Source organism: Scomber scombrus, chromosome 6 (genome assembly GCF_963691925.1).
Source record: "Scomber scombrus chromosome 6, fScoSco1.1, whole genome shotgun sequence".
Lineage (NCBI taxonomy): Eukaryota > Metazoa > Chordata > Actinopteri > Scombriformes > Scombridae > Scomber > Scomber scombrus.
Window position 1 is genome coordinate 23,809,151 of NC_084975.1, and position 22,069 is coordinate 23,831,219.

At 38.9% G+C, this 22,069-nt stretch overlaps 2 protein-coding genes across 2 annotated transcripts; both read left to right on the forward strand.

Annotated features, from left to right (window-relative positions):
• Positions 1-716: 716 nt before the first annotated feature.
• LOC133982490 (protogenin B-like) lies at positions 717-14,448 on the forward strand. Its single transcript, XM_062421545.1, has 19 exons — positions 717-783; positions 1,686-1,985; positions 4,961-5,105; positions 5,233-5,366; positions 5,475-5,771; positions 6,029-6,188; positions 6,298-6,545; positions 7,195-7,359; positions 7,641-7,946; positions 8,825-9,010; positions 10,979-11,074; positions 11,215-11,401; positions 11,556-11,683; positions 11,844-12,014; positions 12,210-12,392; positions 13,285-13,408; positions 13,528-13,666; positions 13,835-13,942; positions 14,041-14,448. The coding sequence occupies exons 1-19, from the start codon at positions 717-719 to the stop codon at positions 14,446-14,448; spliced, it is 3,552 nt and encodes a 1,183-aa protein (XP_062277529.1).
• Positions 14,449-17,771: 3,323 nt separating this feature from the next.
• On the forward strand, positions 17,772-21,821 carry rsl24d1 (ribosomal L24 domain containing 1). The gene is made up of 6 exons (XM_062421213.1): positions 17,772-17,896; positions 20,554-20,667; positions 20,753-20,825; positions 20,921-20,984; positions 21,136-21,221; positions 21,432-21,821. The coding sequence occupies exons 1-6, from the start codon at positions 17,816-17,818 to the stop codon at positions 21,506-21,508; spliced, it is 495 nt and encodes a 164-aa protein (XP_062277197.1). The 5' UTR covers positions 17,772-17,815; the 3' UTR covers positions 21,509-21,821.
• The last annotated feature ends 248 nt before the right edge of the window (positions 21,822-22,069 follow it).

The window sequence follows — 22,069 nt, forward strand, 5'->3', positions numbered from 1 at the left end:
CCTTTAAGATTTTGCTCAGGAGGGTTTTTTCCTCATTTTTAATATTTGTTAAACATGTTACTGAATACATTAAGCCCATGTTTTTCATAAAATATCTTTATTTTATATTCCAAAATCTACATAAAGTAATGAAGACATTTTAAACTGAGAGATAAATCTTGCTTTATAAGAAATTGATCTCCCTTATAAATCATGTCAGTATCCATGAAAAACACCTGAACTTAGATTTTGGTGCTTAATAGGTACAATTATCCTAACAGTTTAATGCATTGGTTAGAAAACTAGAAAAGTAATCAAATGTAATAAGTTACATTACTTTCATTAAATCATTGAAATAGCTACATTACTTATTACATTTTAAATAGGGTAACTAGTAATCTGTAACCTATTACATTTCCAAAGTAACCTTCCCAACCCTTAGGACCAGGTTTTGGTCCCCATGAGATCCACTGGTCCCAACCGGTCCCAACAAGGACGGTGTTTATACCGGAAAAGGTCCCAGTGAGATAACAAACACACACAAACACACACAGGACACGCTCGCTCCTGTCGCATGCTGTCTGCGCATGCGTGAGAAGGCGGGATGGGGGGGCCCCGGCATCCCTGTAGAGCCGGTGGCCCTCCGCAGCTGGCAGAAGTGATTTGGGGACCGACGAGCAGCACGCAGGACAGCGGCGGGTCGCGGTGCGGGGAAAATGACACAACAGTCTGGATAAATGGCCAAGTTTAAGATGAAAGTCTGCCAGCTTTGGCTGCTTTTTGTTTTGTTTCTTCCTTTGTCAAGTAAGTGGTTTTTGTTATTGATTTTTGTCGGTATGTTGACCCGATTTTTGGTCCGCGGATGGGCGATTGACTGTTTGCAATAATAGACAAGTTAAACTAGGTTATCTGCTGGCGACAAAATATAAATGTAGTTGAAAGATAAGGTTGTGTTTTGAATGTCCCTGATGAAGAGTAGATAATATGACATATTGCTTAACTTACTAACTGGATACGTAACATCGTTGTCCATCGTCTCTTCTTCGCTAATATAATGGTTAGGATGCTCACCTTACCTCTAATATCTGTCATAGCAATTATGAAAACAAAATATTATACATTTATCAGAATAGCACATCACTTATGTAGGTTAATATCACGTTTTAAATAACAGTAAGCAGCAGTTTTTATAATAGACTAAGTGGGTCTGCTGTGCTGAACATTTGTTTTTGCCATCAAATTATTCTGGTACCTTTTTATCTTTTTTTGTAGTAGGGCTGGGCAATATATAAGCGTTATCTTTTCCTGGTTTTAAAGGCTGCATTACAGTGAAATGATTTAATTTTCCAAACTTACCAGACTGATCTAGCTGTTGTATTATTTGATTTTACCCACTTTGTCATTATATCCAAATTACTGATGATTATTTATGAAACATCTCATAGTGTAATATTTTGTGAAAGCACCAATAGTCATCCCTACAATATTGTTGTTATATTGAGGTATTTGGTCAAAAATATTGTGATATTTGATCTTATCTATATCACCCAGCTCTATCCTATTATTGTTGTATAATATACCTGAGCTGTATTACATTATGTGTACATAATACAGTACATATGGTCTGTCAGGCTGTAGTTGTGTAGTCCACTCTCACTGAAAATCCTAATCTACCCCCTACTAATGTCCTTCTTCTCTTCCTCCAGGTGTTTTAAGTTTCAGTGAGTTGTCCTTCATCACAGAGCCCAGTGATGTAACTGTTCTACCAAAGGACCCTGCGGTCTTGGACTGTCAGGCTCATGGGCAGCCTCCAGTCCACATCAAGTGGCTAAAAAATGGAGTTCGCTTGGCAGAAAGTGAGCACATACAGTTTCTGCCCAATGGCTCCTTGTACATACCAAAGATAAAACATACCAATGAGGATTCAGATGAAGGATTCTACCAGTGCCTCTCGCAAAACAAATATGGAGCTATCCTAAGCCAAAGATCACGTCTGACTATCGCAAGTAAGTATGGAGCTCTAAGTTATAGAAATTCTCTGGGGCTAACAACTATATTCCTGTTTTTCCACCAAGACAAAGGTGACGGTGGTTCAGACTTCTTGGTGGTGTCAACATGCAGGGATCAGAATGGCAAGTTCATGGGTTATTAACCTGGAGATGGGAAGCAGATGTATCCCACCCCTCAGTTTTTGCTTTATTAAGGAAAAACCTCTAAAGTGTGGGTTTCCATGTCACTGGAAGTTGTACAGACTGGGCCATGCTTGAGTTTAAAGCTGTGAGTCCAGTTATGGGATCATTTTAAGAGACAGTTAAGGATAGATGGAGTCCATCTAAAAGCTCATAAATACTCCATAAATAGGCAGTCCTGAGTCTGAGTGCACTATTTTCTCCATGTTTTTAGGAAGAGTGCCACCTGCATATTTATGAAAGTGCTCAGGAAACATTAGCAAAAAAAAGTTAGAAATTAGCCATGTCTCTCTTCACTTTAGTGTGACTACATTGTCACTGCAGACTGTGGCTCTGTGTAATTGCTGAATGGTCTGCTACACAGAGGAATCTCTGAAAGGCCATTTGCCTTTTAGCCTTTGTTTGGAGTTCCCCTGACCGCCCCAGAAGAAAAGAGTAGGTTTTCAGGGCATTTGTTTGTCCACATATCAGTGGACAGGGCAGCTGTTTCCATTCAATAGGCCTGGTCTACCATGGACACTTTTCACAGGTCTTAGAAGGGATATCCAATGATGACGTGTCATGGAAACTAGCGTGGCCTTCTGAAATATATTGATTTTGACATTGACAATGAGGATAGAAAGTTATCACTATCATGAAGGAAGAGACTTATGTATGGGAATCTAAACTGGAAAGTTACAAGCAGAACACACTAGCTTTGCTCTGATGATGTTTGTGATTGTTGTCGATCTATTACAGAGCAACTAAAATTGCTATCACAGCTCTCCAAAAGAAGGCCACATCAGAAAAAAAACCCAAAAAGTCAAGTTTGATCCGACGTCCAGTCTTTGTCAGTGAAAGGGTTAAAGGTTTCGGTCAGCTGTAGGCGGGGAGTGGAGGATGGGCCTCCTCTGCTGTGCTCCCCTTCTGTCCAGAGGTCCTGGGGGTCAGGGGTCAGCAGGGAAAGGCTTTGTGATGTCACAGGCCTGTTCTGACGGGGCTGGCCTGCTGTTCTTTCTCCCAGCACACAATCCCTTTCACTGGACCGACCCCGCTGTTGCCCTGTCAAGCAGAGCCCTTTTGTTACAGATCGGCCAGTTTGTCATGTGAATGAACGAGCCTGATACTCCCCAGTAAATAGAGACGGCTCTTTCAAAACATGTTTACATGCAGGAAGTATTTTACTGGTAGTCATCAGACAACATCACCACTTTCAGAACCCTGCAGATATTCAGAAGGTGTCAGAGATGCATTATGTGTCACAAACCTACAAATAAATAGGTATGAGCTTTGCAATCACATGTGTTTCTACTACATCATTTGATATAAGATAAAGACAACATGAGAATAACAAGGTTCTCTTTTGTAGACTAATGGCAAACTGACTTCGATCTGGCCCAGATTTTGGGATAAAATTGAATGGACAGGGGGTTGAGGTGAACTTTGCCCTCTTTAGGGAAACCTTTGTGCTGTTTGACCTAGACATTGATTTGTTCTTTACAACAGAGGTGACCATATTAGCAGATCAGTCTGCGCAGGCAACACCCTCCACTATCTACATCACTGATTTCAGCAGGAGAGAAGACAGTCTGTTATCTACAGTAGATAGATGGATAGATAGATAGATTTCAACTTTTTACCAGGTGCTGCTCACTTTTCATGATGCTCACCAGTCAGCCATGTTTTATGGAGACAGAAGATGTGACTAATTCCAGACCTGATGAAACAGCTGACTTTCAGGAAAATAAATCAGGGTATTTTGTCAGACCTACTGTCAATACAGAATAACATCTCACAAATATACCATCAAGTATCATCATCAGTTTTAGCTTGAACCCCCTAATGCATCTCACGGAAACAGGGTTAATAGTTTATTAGTGTAATATTGATGGGATTAGGTCTTAAATGAAAGAATTGCTTCTTAATTTGGATCTCCCAAAGCTCAGGATTTAAATGTTCAGTTTCAGTGGGAGAACAGGGTATTGATTTTCTTTAACATGATATTGACTTCCTTCCTGTGAGTGAGGGGGAGGGGAGAGAGTGATCGCCATCGTCATTGGTTATATTTTAAAGAGTGTGCTTCAGATTAATGCAGATCAGAGGTTGCCTGTTGATGGAGATTATTGATAGATCTTTTGAATCCACATGAACAGAATATGACTCAGCAAAAGTTTTAGTCAAGTACGTATACCCAATCAGTTTGTTTACATCAGTGTCAAAGTAGAATTGTCACATGCATAACTGTAAAATGTGTGATTTTGAAATAACAATGGCATATTTTGTCTATATCTAGTGCATCACTTACAACCTCTGCAAGAAACAAGTTTACTTATATTTATCCAATTTTTTTAAATATAATTTTTTCCCTTATTAGTAATTGTTCACAACCCCTCCTAATGCAAAGTGAATTGATTAGTTTTTATCAATAACAATGCATCATTCATTGTCATTCTTCAATTGATCCATTGATTGCACCAGCTGGTCAGTATGGGGACCTGATAGCTCCTCATCTGCACAAAAGCAAGATCACGGTGTCTTACAAAGATCAATTCCTCTCATAGAATCAGTTAACATTCATCAAAGTCAGTGGATTTGCATGCATAATGGCTCATGTTTGAGTAAAAGTGAATGAAAATGCTGTATTTAGAACAGTGTGCAAAACATTGCTAATTAAATCCATACTAATAATGGTAATAATCACATAAAGTATCAGCCCACTACTAAAACAAATACCAATTCATTTCATAGCAAAGTAATACTTTTTTGTTTGTTGAGATTTTCTATTACTGATAGCTCATATTTTTTTCATCCAGGTATCTCCGAGTTTGTGGTGCATCCTGTGCCTATGGTGGTGACTGAGGGCTCAGTGGCACGATTCTCCTGTGCAGTCACCTCCAGCCCTCCTGCCACCATCACCTGGGAGCTCAACCAAAGCACATTACCCGTACAGACAGACAGGTACCTGCTGCAGGCCTAGAGTCATTTTCGACACCTCCGTACAGTAGTCCTCATAAATAATTTATTTGTGTCACGTATTTGTAATTATTTTGCTTTTGACCCTAATGTTGCTTTTATTTGTTCTCAGAATTACAGTTTTACCCAACGGAGTTCTTCAGATCCACACCGTACAACTGGAAGATGCTGGAGAGTATCGATGTGTGGCAACTAACATCGGTAGCCGTTTGAAGAGTAAAGAGGCAACATTGACAGTCAACCAAGGTGCGGAAACTGCATTAAATGGATTTCATGAATGAGCATTAAACCATCTTATTATATACTGTAAGTAATGCTTACTTTATTTTTAACATCTTCCTTTTTCTTGTGAAGGGGTGGACCCCAAACCTCGTCAGAGGCCCAGAATCATAGCCGGACCTCAGAACATCACAGTTTCCCTCCACCAAACTGTGGTGCTGGAGTGTGTAGCCACAGGAAGCCCATGGCCAATCATCTCCTGGAGCCGCGCTGACAGTAAACCCATTGATGTGTACAATGCCAAAGTGTTGGGCAATGGGAACCTGGTTATTACTGATGTCAATTCCAAACACAGTGGAATCTACCTCTGCAGGGCCACCACCCCTGGAACCCGCAACTACACGATTGCTGCTGCTAACCTCACGGTTTTAGGTAAGCTCTTAATAAGTTATACTGCAGACGGTTCTGAAGATGGTTCTTGTACTCCAGCAAATAAGTTATCATCTACCTGTTCCTTTATTGGATTAGTGTGACCTAAGATGCATCACTTTATGTGGGACCTAATCATTGTCTGAAATAAAGTCTGCTTTATAATTCGGCTTACTCTGCAGCATGATGATTGAAGATGCAGATAATGTATAGAGAAAGTTTGTTTATTTCAACACTTTTCTTTTCCATCTCTGTTTCAGTGCCACCATCCATTGTCGAGAGGCCCGAGAGCCAGACCCGTCCAAGGGCCGGCACTGCCCGTTTTATGTGCCAAGCAGAGGGAGTGCCTCCACCTCGCATTAGCTGGCTCAAGAATGGAGAAGAGGTTCATTTAAATGGTCGGATTAAGATGTACAACAGGTATGTATCACTGACTTTTTGTCATAATTAAACGTATGTATTTACTGGTGAAAAAAACATGCTTAATCATGGTGTGTGTTGATTGTTATTTTTTTTTCATATTTCACAGTAAATTGGTGATTACCCAGATCATCCCTGAGGATGATGCCATCTATCAGTGCATTGCTGAGAGTGAGCAGGGTTCTGTGCTGTCCCTGGCTCGCCTTATTGTTGTCATGTCAGAGGACAGGCCCAGTGCACCAAGAAATGTTCACGCAGAGACCATCTCAAGCTCCGCCATCTTACTGGCCTGGGAGAGACCCCTCTACAATGCAGACAAAGTCATTGCCTACTCCATCCATTATATGAAAGCTGAAGGTGAGACCAAGAGAACAACACAGTAGATGATGTTTCAGGTTTTTCTTATCATCTTGACTAAAACAAAAACAATCCTGAACCAGAAGGAATGATGGTGTAAAAACACGGCAAGATGACAGTCAACCATGACAATCTCACTGTTTCACTTGTGATTAACTTTCCTCAGCGAAGGCCATCTGTTGTTGCTGCACAGAGCAGAGGTCAAGGAGAACTCAGAATGGCAACTTCACTGAAATAACAACAGGCTTAGCCAGCCCATTGTCCAGTCTGAGTTTCATTCTGCTCGCAGTTAAAGGGACAGTGTATCTTTTTAAAATCCTCTTGCAGTCCAGTATTATAAGGGGATATTGAACTATAACAGTTAAATTGACATTTAGGTAAATTAGGTTACATTTGTGTTTGTAGTAAACACTTTTTAAATGTTTAGTTAGGTTTGCTTTAAGAGGCCTGGAGTAAGGTATGTGGCAGTGCCTTGCATTACAAATGTTGATATAGAAGTTGAGTGACATTCAAAAACTAGAAGCATCAAACCCTTCAAAACACAGACTGTTTGCATGTTACATGTTTGGAAACCTTTTAAGGAAGTTTCCTCTTTTTTGGATTACTCTAACCTATTTCTTAACCTACTCTCTTCTCTGTTGCATGTCAGGTCTAAACAATGAGGAATACCAAGTTGTTATTGGCAACGACACGACCAGTTATATCATTGATGACCTGGAGCCAGCTCGAAACTACAGCTTTTACATTGTGGCTTATATGCCAATGGGAGCCAGTCGTATGTCCGACCAAGTCAGTCAACATACCCTGGAGGATGGTAAGCATAGAGCATTGAGACTCCCAGCATTCCTTGCAATAAATCACTCTGGTAGTTAAGCTAACATGCATGCAAGTGATCTGTGTACAGAGCACATTTTGAGTGGAAATAAGGGGGAAGGGCATTGCTGTTGTTAGAACTGTTTTATTTTATGTAGCAATAGGATAGTGGGAATAATAAATAGCAATATATCAGTTTCACTTTCCTTCAGCATGTTTATTTTCGGATCCATCACCACATGAGTATCAAGTATATTTGTGTTGTCTATGTGTTTTTTGCAGTGCCTCTGCGTACTCCAGAACTAAGTCTGACCAGTCAAAGCTCAACAGATATCCAGGTGAGCTGGCAGCCGCTGCCTGCCAAGTTAAGCCGTGGTCGGTTGTCTGCATACAGACTTTCCTATCGTACAGCTGCAGACAACACAGTCATCTCTGTGGAGATACCTCAGAACAGCACTGAATATCTCCTGGAGGGCCTGCAGCCTGACACCATCTACCTGCTCCGCATGGCTGCAGCCACCCGTGTGGGATGGTGTGAGCCTTCAGCGTGGACATCCCACCGTACACCTAAGATTACAAGCAGCAAAGGTAAACCTGCAAAAGGCTGAATAGGAAATGAAACATAGTTTTGAGAGCTTTGTACAAGATCATGTAGTTGTACAGTAGGAGCATTTTTTATCACTAATTTTCACATTGTCAGTGTTTTCCATGCATGATCAAACTAATTCTTAAGGTCAAAAGCAGACATCTTCAGTTTAATAAGCAAACAAGTAAGTGTTATGGAAGTAGTATCACCTAGTGGAAACATGTAAGCTTTTGCTTTTGTCACATCAGTGTTTTTCTGCTCTAGAATACCACGAGGATCTCTAGAGCTCATGCAGGGTGACCAGCTTATGACCAGAGTTTTCTCTTGTAGCATTGTCCCACAGTCTTTGTATTGGTTACCCAGGAACCTTTGCCCTCCGCTGTCAGTGATGTTAGAGCGGCCTCAGTCACGGGTCATAAAGAGAGGGCCTCAGGCGTCTATGTGGTGGAAAGAATAGCTTCTTTTCAGGGCCTGGTGTGTTGGGGGAGGCTGTTTGTCCACTACGGCTGAATTTCTTGTTTTCAAATGTTTAGCTAAATATTTGTTCGATATAGAGCTGCATAACAGACAGAATTACACATTTTTGACTTGAGAACAAGATGTAGTAGGAATGCAAGTGAATCAGTCCAGTTTATTTATTTACATCCAGCTGCACATTGGAAGCCAATATGTTGCTTAATTTATAACTTTCACACCCAATTTGAATTGGCATTTCTGAGAAGCCATTGCTTCAATGAGATGGTCATTCATCCATCCTTTTTCTATACCCAGTATCCTGCTGTTGCTATGTGTTGTTCAAAGGTGTAGTATCCCTTTGTGCTCAGTGATATCCAAATATGAGTGTGTATTGATCTAATGCCTGCTGTGTCTGCCCTTTCAGTGCCTTCAGCCCCAATTCTTCAACTTGAACCGCTTAACTGCACCTCCATTGTAGCACGCTGGCAAACCTCCCCAGAATCTGTGCCTGCCCAGGGTTACCGGCTGTGTTACCACGAGGAAAGCCAACCAGAGCAGCCCGTCATCCAGCTGCAGGCTCAAACCTACACCTACACCATCAGTGGCCTTGGTGAGTTATTTACTCCTGTTCTTGCAGCTGTCCAGTTGTGAGATCGTGGAGGATAGTGGAGTGGATGGAAAGCATTTTAGTGTGTTTGCATTATCTAGAAGAGATGAGTGTGACCAATAGGTTCTCACTCAAAAAGGTATCTTGTATTATTGCTTAATTTAATTCAGTGGGCAGTTGGATGCTGCATTTGCATTTTCACCCTCTGTCCTGATCAATATGGGCTGACAACTCTTCCCTAACCAGCAGCCCTCTCCAGTCTGGCTGCGGCATTGTGTGAGATCAGGCTCCCAGGGTTACAGGTCAGGGTCCAGATGTCCCTCCCACCACCTTTCCCATCCCGTGTCTTGCATAATTACCCCAGGCCATTGTGTTACGTCCACGGCCAGACCTGCCCTGCAAGACCCTGGCCAGTCCCCACTTTAGCTGGACACTAGAGCACACAGACAACAACCCTTGGGATTGGCCAAAGCTGGACCGGCCCACTGACCTCTAGCCGTGAGACAGCAGTCTTGGATTAGGACCCTGCCCCCACTGGTTGTGTGTGCTGTCCATGTAAATAACCAACAACAATCTATATGCAATATGAACCAGGGCCATACTGATCAAAACTGTCACCAGTATTATTTTGCCTGATGGGAAGTGGGCCAGTTTAGTCGTTTGGCTCCTACTCAGTTCATAATCAGTATGTTAAAATGGAAATTAGTAGATTGTTAGTAACTGTTTCTACTTTTAATGTATCTGCAATAATAACTCAAAAGAAGAAAAGTAATGTGAAAGCCTTCAGTTTAGTCCTATTTTTAAAAAAAGTTGCTGTCATTTGCTTCTTAAAATGTCATACTGCCATAATAACACTGATCTCAATATAACTTCTGCTGTGGAGCCATGTTTGCTCCAAGTTGAAGGCTATAACACAAGGGCAGTGGGAAGAACGTGAAAGGGTAAACAAAAGGGGCCCCGCTCCTATCCCACAGTCCTGCGCCCAGATTCCTTCTGTTCTATCTTGGCCTGACCCGGTGACCCCAGTCAAACCCCCCCAGTCCCATGGGCCTAGGCTCCCAGCAGCTGAACGCTGCCCCTGACCCAGCCCCCACAACGGGCCCGGACACACCGCCTTCACTGGTCAATACTCATAGGCTGACCTTTAACACTCAAGGCATAAAACAAATCTTAACACTCCCTAAAAATGTCCTGATTTAGGAGCTGACGCAATGGTACATTTTTAAGTTAAAACACAGAATTCGGTTGTATATTTTCAGGTTAAAGCTTTCCATCCCCAGACCTCACTGATATTTTCCATATGTTTTAGCTAGTGGTTTGAACATAGTATGTCTTATAATTCATGCATTTTTTAATGTACAGTACAAATAAGACCACATTTCACCTCCTCTGCCTCTTTTGTTTTCTTCAGAGATAGTGATTTGTTTTATTCTGTTTTGTAGCACAACTTTGTGCTACAAGGGTTGTATAGTTGTAAATATTTATAGGTTTTCATAAGAAAAAAGACATCAATTTCTAAAATTCTGAAAACTGAAATTCTTAATACTTCTTCTCATTGGGCTTAATGATCATGTTAGCATATTTACTGGGCCTTGGGTCTGGATGATCTTTCTCATGCTCCTTACACGTGACAACACATGATAAAGTAGAGGTTGGGGTGACTCAGGAGACCATGCATTGTCCATGCATGGGGGGTGGCCAGTTATGACCCACAAACTTCACCTCCTGCAGCTATTGTCAATTTATTTCTTTGCCTTGTTCTGAATTATGTGCTACTTTTTTTAAATTAACGATCAGCTGTGGTATTTTAATGATGATCTTTCAGGCTTTGGCATTATTATAACAAAATGTGATCATTAACATGAAAAATAGCTGCTATATGAAGTTATTGTAATGTTGGCTGGACCAGACTTCCGTCTGGTTTTTGCAACACGGGAAGAAATGTCTGAAAATTGATTATTTGCATTCCAGATCCAAGGAGAAAGTATCATGTCAAGATCCTGGCTGTCAGTCAAGAAGGAGATGGCTATCAGGCAGACCAAACAATTAGTACTCCTGGATGTGTGTGTAAGTACATTGTTTTATTGTTTACTTCAAAAGTCTTACAGGTTAAAATGAAATACAATCCCTGAACTTGAACTGTGTATAACCAAATAAGAATATGAAAAAAATATGACTTGAATATTCATTTTGTTATCATCATTCAGCGGCCAGAGACCAACCAGCAGCAACCCCTCCACCTCCAGATCATGTGACTGCCTTGGCCACTAATTCATCTGCGGTGTCGCTGCGTTGGAGCAGACCTGCCTTCACCTCAGGAAAGGCTGTCAGCTATACTGTCCGCTGTACACCTGTGGACACACACAACGCCTCCGCTATACGCTACATACAAACGTAAGCTGACATTCAAAGTTTTCAGCATTTTATCCACTGGCAAAAGATCCTTTTGATTTGTTAAATAGGTTTTTTTGTTATTATGTTACAGTACATGATTCATGATGTGACTGTCAATTATTGCTCGTATTTTAACAATGTTGTTTGTCTTCAGTACCAAACAGAGTGTGGTTGTTCAGAATTTGGATTCAAACACTCGCTATGAGTTAGTGGTGCGTCTTCATGTGGACCAGATGTCGAGTCCCTGGAGTTCTGTTGTTTACCATCGGACCCCACTAGCAGGTAATAAATTGTACATAACTGTAACTTCAGTTTGTTGTGACAGGGTTGCTCTCTGTGTTTCTAGCTGTGCACTGTGCAGACTCTAATCACAATATTTCTCAGTAAATTCACGTCCTTTAATGTTTATTACTATGATTTCATGTGATTTCTCTGTCTGCAGCGCCCAGCCAACCACCTGCAGGAGTGCGAGTAACTCTGATTGAGGACGACACTGCATTGGTGTCCTGGAAGGAGTCCACAGAGCCAAATATGGTGATCACACACTATACCATCTTGTACGCTTCCCACAAATCGTGGATGTCTGGACACTGGCAAATAATACAGAGAGAGGGTGAGTAGTTTACTGGATCAGGTTTTTTTGTAAAGTCAGCAGTGCACAAGCACAACTAAAACAATGAAAATGACTCAATTATAATAGGTGAAATAAACTTAACATTGAGTACAACAAAATCACTTTAGTTTTGTTGTGCTAAACCATGTACAAGGAGAAACATTTCAACCTTATAATTTCTGACACCATTTACAGGGAGCCATACAATGGCCCTGCTGGAGAAGCTGGAGGCAGGAAACGTCTACCTGGTGAAGATTTCTGCCTCCAACCAGGCCGGGGACGGACCTTTCTCTAACATTGTAGAACTGGCACTAAAGCGAGGAACGGTTCACCGCAGCAAGAATCCCAGACACTCTGACAACTTTCATGACACAACAGGTCAGTACCTTAAAACACTGAAACAAACGATTGATTCATTTATTGCATTAAGATGGTAGTTATGTGGCATTAAGTTTATCATTATATAAGAATAATGCTATATTCTGGTGTTAGTGGTCTTAGCTTGAAGTGAAATTGCTGGCATTTGCTATATGGAACTTTTCAAAAAGCGTTTTTTAGGTCATAGTGTGATATTTGGGTATTAATGCCACTTAGGCTTGACTTAATTTGAGTCCACCTTCACTTAATCTTACATCGTCATGCAGAAATAGACAAAGGTATGTTCTTACAGTGAGGTGTTAAACCTTTTTTTTGTTATTTATTGCTGTGAATATTTAAAAAACGATTTTGACACTATGGATTCATAATTATTTGTGGAAAAAAAGAGAGTAAAAGAACCACTAGAGGGCGTATGTCAGCAGTACTTTACCTCATCAATGAATATATAAAATGATGGCTCAGTTATAAATCTTATCCTATACATATTGAGCTACAATCTGTTCAAAATAGGAATATTAGTTTTATATTTTATTTATTTTTGGACTTAATTTCTATTATTATTTCTATTGCATATTATTATGCTATTTCTATCTGTTTAAGTTTGTTTTTTAGGTCCATGCATTTATTTTCTTGTTGTTTTTGTTTTATTTTTAGTGTATTTATTCATTTAACTCCAGTGTTTTGACAAAAGCTAATGTACTTCAAGTCCTGCACAGAATAATAATCATGAACTGCAAACAACAATCATGAATGTTAAGTCTTACTGAGTATGCTGGTTTCTTGGATGAAAGTATTAATTCCTGCTTTCCTTCACTATTATCTCCACTTTGTACCTTGAATTGTCATGTATGTGTGATTATTTGTATAAATCACTTTGTTGTTTATCTTCCAGTGTTCTCTGATGGTCTCTACCACATAGACCAGAGGTCCATGACAGGGATCATTGTTGGTGTGAGCATCGCCTTGGCCTGTATTGTTATGTGTGCTTTGATCCTCATCAGCAAGGGCAGACCAAGGTACTGATTATAACTCTTTGGAATAATGAACAATGATTCACAAGCATGATATACAGCTTGAAAGATTGATTGAAGATACTTCATTGACATTATTATTATTTCTATTGTATGACTTCTAGAAAATCTTCCAGTCACAAAGTCATTGCTGTGGCAACTGGTGAAGGCCCACATGCTGGTTTGACCCTCCCCAGTGAACTGCATGCAGAGAACGCTGAGGCCCTGATACCCATGATAAGTGCTCACTTTCTAGATGTCGAGGTGAGACTAACAAAGACTGAATGAGCCTTTAATGATTGTTGGTTTCAGAAAAATAAGTAAAATGACTGTAATTGCTAATTGAAGTGCCACCGTTACATAATGAATGTTAAAAAACAACATACGACTATTAAAAAGCTGAATTCTGACAAATGTCCTCATTTGTTCCAGGGTGGAACTAATGTGGTCATAAATACTGCCGGTCCACTCAACAGCAAGAATCAAAGCAACAAGTGGCTGCTCTTCAGGAGGGAAATCAGCAATCAAACTGAAAGTGATGTAAGTGACATGACATTGTTAATTGGCTGTCTTTTCAAGCACATTTCTGTTTTTAAAATGTTTATCTTAATTTTCTATTATCTTTTCTATGTCCTTAGGCTGAGAGGAGGGCTAGTTTGTATGAGCCTGGCAAAACTGTTCTGAGGTATGATGAGCATTTAGGCTCACCACCCCTGCCGCCTTCGTCTCGCGAGATCATCTATGGACCGTTTCACTCGGAGAGCTCTCACACCAGTGAGGGCAGCCAGGAGACTGGAGACTCTGGACACTACTCCAACGAAGAAAGCAACGAAGAGATGAGCAATCCGTCGTCCAGCCGAAGCTCCAGACCTGAATCTTTCGGGACGGACGACGGCGCTGCTGTCGCTGAGCTGAAGCAGTCTTTCAAAGTGGAAAATGAGGAGTGTCTTTGCCTCCGTGACTCCGCCCCTGATGCCAGCTGCCTCTGCTGCACCTCGGATGGCTCTCATCCTTCCCAGAACTCGTCCCAAGCAGTCGGCTCCTGACACCTCCCGGCCCGGACCTGCTCTCCAGCGACCGAAGATTCTCCACCTCTACATCGTTTGCTTCCCGAGTCGAGCCCCTCAGTTATTTCCTAAGGGATCAGGAAGCGAGCCGCTGCGATGGAGGAGATGAGCGTTTACTTCGGATCTACCTCAGGATTTTGTATGAATGTTCGTTACAACATTTTATTTCCATTTTTTAAACTTTCTACCTGTTTGTCTGTGTTTGGCGTTGTCTGTCCTAAACCAGAGCTCACCCATGATGAATGTTTAAAAGAATGTCAAAAATGTATTGAGATACATTTTCATTATATTTAATTTGTTTCCACTGGAGCAGAGGGTTGAGCCCTTTGGACTGATTATCTACCTCAGTGTTCTGTTCTTGTTTCTACATTACTACCTCCCTTTCACCACTTATGTGCAGTATTATCTCAGACTCAGGGGACAAGGTGAAACCACTTCATTGCCATGTCTTGATACCTCAGTTGGGACGATATTATCCAGAGGTCTTCATTTCTTTTTTTTTTAATCCTCTCAACTTTTAATTTCACGGTTGAAAGAGCTTTTGTTTCACGTTGTTTTTGAATGATGTATGTTGTGAAAAAAAACAAGTGCATTAGATATTGTCAGACGATTGGAGCTATATCATACCATGCTGTTTGGCATTTTCAGTGCACTGAACTCAAAGCTTTAAAATGGCCTTAATATCAAAAGGGCTTTGCATACTAAAGAAGATTAGATCCAAAGACACAAACAAAATGTACCCGAAGAGTTTTTGATAATACAGAAGATATTCTAAAGCAACCAAATAATATAGTGGATGTACATTAAGGGTGCTTTTGCCAAAATATTGTCTTTGCCAATGATGTAAATTTCTCTCAGAATAGTGGTTTGAATGCTTTTTCGCAAAAATTTTATTGACGCTTTATTCAGGTGAAAGCTTTAGCACAAGTCTCCCTGGCTTGTGCCACATTTGCCTTCAAGACCATTGCTAAATGCAGCGGTGATGCCGATGCTATTATCCAAAGAGTTGTCTGCTTCCTCAGATGGGTACGGCTTTTCATTCAGTTGATCCTTGGTACGATTTGGTGGAAATTATTGACACATGACCAAAGATCCGGTGTGTCCTGCCAGTGATAGATGATGATATTTATTCTTTGTTTGGAGAATCATCTGTCACCGATCACCAAAATATTGCTGCATGGGGAAGAGCTTTCTGTTTCTCTTCTCTCGTAATATTTCCTGTCTAGGTGTGACAATGAAGGATTCTGACTATCAAAATTGAAACCCAATGTGTGAAGAGCAACATAATCAATTTTTATACCTTTGTAATACAAATAATCCTAACCAAAGAAACTTGAGGTCTCTGTTATTTAGTGATTTTCTTTGGGTTCATTTACAATATTTGCATTTTAAATGTGCTATGATTTCCAATGGTTTTGATTGCTAGAAAGGCTTTTCTTTTTCTTTTTCACATAGTTCATTTTTTTAAGCTTGAGATGTCAAAAACTGTTCTGCTGTCATTTTATCATCATGAAATTTCACCTGAATGATAATTAGGTTTCATTGACATTTTTTAAATTTAGATGACCTTTTTAACATGATGTTGTAAACAAAATCATTTCCCAATTTTAATGTGACATTTTCCTAAATTAATATGACTGGTTTCATGTCTGTGTAATGCATTGATGAAAAATTATAATTTGAATGCCACATGTAATTTTTGCCGACTTAACTCCGGTGCCAATGTAGATTTAGAGTGTAGACTTAACTGTTATTATTTAAGTTATGGTTTTCTGATATTTCTGCTTTTAAATACCGAAATACAAATTTGAATCCCAAGTGAGCAAAAAAATTATTTTAAGTGTTGAAATGTTGCAACAGATTTTTTTTGATATCCTCAAGATGATCACAAATACTAGATAATAAAATTGTTCTTGGAAAAAAACTGTTTTTGTCGTACTGTGTTTCCTTAGGTTTATCAGTTATCAAGTTAAACTGGAATAACAGCACAGGCTGTTCAGGTCAGGTAATAAAACAGGACCCACAGGGCCCTCTTCATATCAGTTGGTACTGTGCTTTTGTGGTTAATATTCCCCAAAAAACACATTTTAATTAATTAACCACAAACCAGATGACAGATAGTAAACTGATTTTTGGCAATCCAGAAATGTTGTGATGGGGTTCCAATATACTGTCAGTGATACAGGTATTCAGGTGCTTTACTTAAGTAACAGAATCAATAGCAATGTCAAATATTCCATTACAAATAAAGGTCCTGCATGATAAATCCTAGTTAATTGAATTTAAGTTTTAGTAGCAAAATGCAGTATTACAGTAAAAGTAGTGGTTTGGTCCCTCTGACTGATATATTATTATATATAACATCATTATATTATTAATACTGAAGCATCAGTGTTAGAGCAGCATGTTACTGTTGTAGCTGCTGGAGGTGGAGCTTGTTTACACTACAGTTGGAGAGGGATGAAGAATTTTTCTTTTAGTTTTTTGATATTTTCTTAGATTTTTAGTGAAATATTGGATCATTTGAACATTTATTGAAATGAAACCATGTGAGAAGTTTAGAGGGAAAAATCACTATTTGGTGGAGAAGTTAACAACTCAAAGACATCTGAAATGTGACTCTGACTACACACTGCTTTTTGTAAGATGTCAGAAGCCAAAAAGTTTGGGAACCATTGGTTTCATCTTTAACAATGTGTTGTATTTTTAAAAGCTTGTTATATTATCAGTTGTGTTAATTATTAATCCCTCTGTAGTGGAGTACTACTGCTATGAAATGGAGTGGAAGTATAGAGTAGTTGACAATGGAAATACTCAAGGAAAGTACAGTACTTGAGTAAATGTACTGTTAACTGTTAACACTTGAGTGGTTAATTTCAGAATTTCCATTACAAGTTTAAACTGAATCTTTCTGTATGTAAATAAGATTAATTTTGAAATACTAGAAAATTGTGTGAAAGTGTAGCAGAGGGTGCAGCAGGGGGCAGCACATCTGCACCACTGACACTTCAGAAGAAGACAGAGGAGGAAGAGGACGAGGAGGAGGAGGAGCATGAGGAGGAGAATCTTGTTTAGATTTGACAACCTCTCGCGAGATTTGCACATGTTGTTTATTCATTCTGCGTGTTGTACAAAATAATGATGTTTTATGATGTTACAACCTTGTGTGTTAAGGTCTAGTTAGGTTTAATCACAACAACCCCCCACTTAGCTGGAATTGAGGAGAGATCATGGTTTGGGTTATAATTACCACTCTCGCGAGATCTGTGTTTGCCATGTTGACCGGATCAGGAAGTGGACGGTCTTGTTTTTATCGGTGCTCACACGTAGCACTTACGCTGCTAAAATGCGTATCGAAAAATGCTATTTCTGCTCGGGACCCGTGTATCCCGGGCATGGGCAGATGTTTGTACGGAACGACTGTAAGGTATGGAGCTGTCTGTCTGTCTGAATAATGAAGTAAATGTAGATAACGCTCGTGTTTTAGTGTCTGTTAGCTGCGGGGCTAATGTAACGTGCTGGAGTCCCTCACGTGGGATCACAACGAGGCTTCAGTGTTTAATTAAAGTAAATAAGCTTTATTCATAGAGAGAGAGGATTTGAAACACAATACGTCCAAGTATTAGTTAAAATGTTGATGAAACGTTGCCTTTTGGACTGTGACATGATGAGGATCAAAGCGATCGGGACATTTAACAAGACATAAGGCCGATTTTAGGGTTTAGTTTGGTCTCGTGGCGCCCTCTAAAGGTGTGCTGAGAGATCACAAACTGACTGTGGACATGCTGTTATCATGAACACCTTTCAGTTTTTTTTATACATCTTCAATTATTCTGCTTGTCTGTTAGAGATGGGACAAACACTTATGCTACAGATTTTATGTACTTTGGATAGTTCTGTCATTATTATATAATCTTTTCCTCGGGGTTCATTAACTATCTTAGAGTCCCCTCTGTAGAATCTGATTTGATCTGATTGTTTATTCTGGACCATCATTACCATACACTATAGTGGACCATTTAACTATGTATTAATATTTCTTGTTGTAATTGGTTAGGAGACTGAACTTCTCACTTAGCTGAGAGTATGATGTCCAAAATCAAGTGTTGGTCATTATAGAACATCCTCACCTTAGGGTTATTATAGTTTTTAAATGTTCATTAGTTTTCAGTTGTTGTTTTTTAAATTTCAGTTCAGTTTAGTTAGTTTAAGTAGTTTCATGTTTATTTTGAGGAATTGACTAGTGTTAGTTTTAGTTTTCATGTATTGAGAGGAAAGGATGAAAAATGATGTGACATCAAATGTGATTTACCAAGTCAGAGTTTATTAAAGGTACCATATTGTGCCATGCCATTTTATTATTTCATTCTTTTACTATTAATGACAATGAAAACAAAGCTGATTTTATCCTTCATTTTAGTTCGTTTTGCATTGTTAATTGTAGTTTTTATTTTTATTCTCGTTAACTAATTGATTTTTTCACTGCTAGTTTTAGTTTTTGTTAACTATAATATCCCTGCTCACATCAACAGCTTCTTTCCCACAGCAGTCACAATCACCAATGCTTTCTATCTCTTATTGCTGTCTGTCTGTCAATCAATCTATCATTAATTAATTAGTTGTTTTATCTATAAAATATCAGAGAATGGTGAAAAATGTTGACCAATGTTTGTCAAAGTTCAATGTGATGTTTTCATGTGTCTCATTTTGTCCAAACCAACAGTCTTCAAAGTAAAGACGTTTAGTTTATTATCACAGGGGACTAAAAAAGTCAGAATCAGAGAATTTGGATATTTTCTTCTTAAAAAATGATTACAAGTGATTAATTGATTATCACAATACTTGGTGACTGGTTTAAAAGTTGGCAGCTAATCGATTAAATGTTGCAGCTCTGGACTATACACTGTTTTGGAGCACTATGGGGGGTTTTTTTCAACCTTATTTTGACTTTATAATCTTTAATTTTAAGACTTCAGTTTAATCTTAATGTTAGCCTTCTTTATTGTTATTCAGGTCAATTTATTTATAGAACACTTTTACAAACAACAGAAGTCCTTTACAAAGACTGAGAACTACAATTAAATTAAACAGAAATAGTTATTACGATCAAGTGGGGGAATTTAATACAAGTTTAGAATAAAATTTGATTAATTCCTAAAAATACAACAGCATTGCACAGAGAGCCAATAAAAAATGCAGAGAAAGGGGGGAAAAAACCGTGTAACCATTCATGTCTTCATGATGATGATTAAAGAGATGATTGGTGTTAAAAATATAAATGAAACTGGAGGATATAATATAATGAGAGGCAAACTGATCCACAGTTTAGGGCCAACAATGGAAAATGCCCGATCACCTGGATTTTAACGGAGAGCGTGGAATGAAGAGCAGTGATTGGTCAGCAGATCTGACGGGTCTGGCAAAAGAACGGGATGATGCTATAAATTTAGGTTTTATTGTAATTCAAGCCATTCATGTCTTTCATTCATAAATTATACTCATGGTATAAACCTGCTGCGAGCGTTCGCACTACTGTATTAGTAATCACAGCATGGTCATACTTCTAATGAATTACTCAATTTTTGAATTCAATATTGATATTTAAATCTGAGGGTTTAAAAACTGATTATAATAAATAGGCACATTTTCTTCTTTTTTTAATATTAACCAATCCATTAAACTTAGTTATTATTGTGACAAACATGTACTGAGTAATACATTTAGTGTTGGAAAAACAAGCTTGTTAGTCTGTATTGCCATTTCCTAATTGTGTGACATGTAAGTTAACACCTATTTATCTGTGATATTGCAATATCAACTGATATATTGGGCAACATTCAGATAAAATACATGTATATTGTATAAAGATAAAAAGCATGTAACTGTTGGTGGATGTAATGTCAAAATCGGATGCTAAAATTCACATGCAATCTATAGAAATTTGCAATTTTAAGATCACAAAAGTCTTCCAAGCTAGAAAACCGCTGAAGGTCTTTGCTCGTTCATATCCATTTAGAGTGTTGTGTTTTGTTTTATTAAATTAAGCCTTAAAATATTGTTTTTCTGTTTTTCCGAAATAAAAAGACATTCAGATTCTGCAAATCAAAATGCCTAAAGAACTTCAAGAAGAAGCGTAACCCCAGAAAGACAAGATGGACCAAGGCTTTCAGGAAGGCATCTGGAAAGGAGTTGACAGTGGTGAGATATTGATTTAATCTGTTGATTGACAAAATCACCTTAAGTGTTTTTCTGTGACTCACACAACATACAAACTGTCTTTCAGGATAACTCTTTGGAGTTTGAGAAACGCAGAAACATCCCCATCAAATACAACAGGGAGCTGTGGGACAAGACAGGTATTCTACACATTTATCTCTGCTATGAAAATGTTTTGTGGTTTGATGATGGATTTTTTCAACTTGAGTCATGCATCGTGTTTTAATCTCCACAGTGGAGGCAATGAAGAGGGTGGAAGTAATAAAACTGAAACGACAGGCGAGATTTATCATGAACAGGTGAGCAATAAAGACATTTTTTTTCATCTTTTTGCACATTACAACTGTTATCTTCTGTTAAATAGTTTTTATACATCGAACATGGCGTTGACAGGATTTTGAAAGCAGTGTCTGCCTCCATTTAACTGTTATTTTTGTCTTTACTTTGTAGATTAAAGAAGGGCAAACAACTGGAGAAAGAAGAGGCCATCAACGAAGTCAAGAAAAATATTCACCTCATCAAAGCACCACATGCAGGTAAGAAGTTTTATACAAGGATCACATAAATCATGTACAAGCTGTTTGATTCACTGAGGTATAATCAAGCGTGACTGTTGCAGACATAACAGGACATTTTGGGGAAACTGCACAAGATCTATTTGATGTTAAAGAGACATCACAGCTCAATACACTGGACAAACAAACTAATTTGTCTATTTTTCCCCCCCTTTTTTCTTTTTATTACAGGAAAAGCCAAGAAAATGGAAGACAAAATGGTGCAGAAGTTACAAGAAGACGTGGAAATGGGCGATGAGGATAATTAATCCTGTCCCCATTGGGTTTTGCTTGTGTGATGAAACTCAATTTGACCTTGTATTATATTGTACTTGTGTTGTGGAATTTATAAAATTTCCAAATGGTTGATGATGGACAACGAAATGTATTCAGTTTCAAATTGCCATTAAGAAAAAGCTGGAAGCATTCACCTGATGAAGATAAGCCTCAGAAGAGTTTTTTAGTGTGTGCGTGGTATTTGGGGCTGTTAACAATTGACTCTATACTGGTGCATAACATGACGTATTAGTCGTGCAGAAAATGTTCAAACGTTACCGACAAATAAATAGCATTTTTTGGAAATTGCTGCTGTTGTGTTTATTTTTCACTGTGAAGTTTGACCCCACTGTAGCATAAATTGGTGGTAAAACAAATAATCACTTGAATACTGTTGGTTGGAAGTGTAAGAAGTCATAAACCCTTTTATATCTCACTTGTTATTTTTTGCTTTTTAACACACAATTTAAGTGTTTTTTGTATGGAGGAAAGGAAGGTGTAATGTTCTGTGCTGCAGTGCTCTCAAGTGTATATTTCATGTAAGAACATCAAAG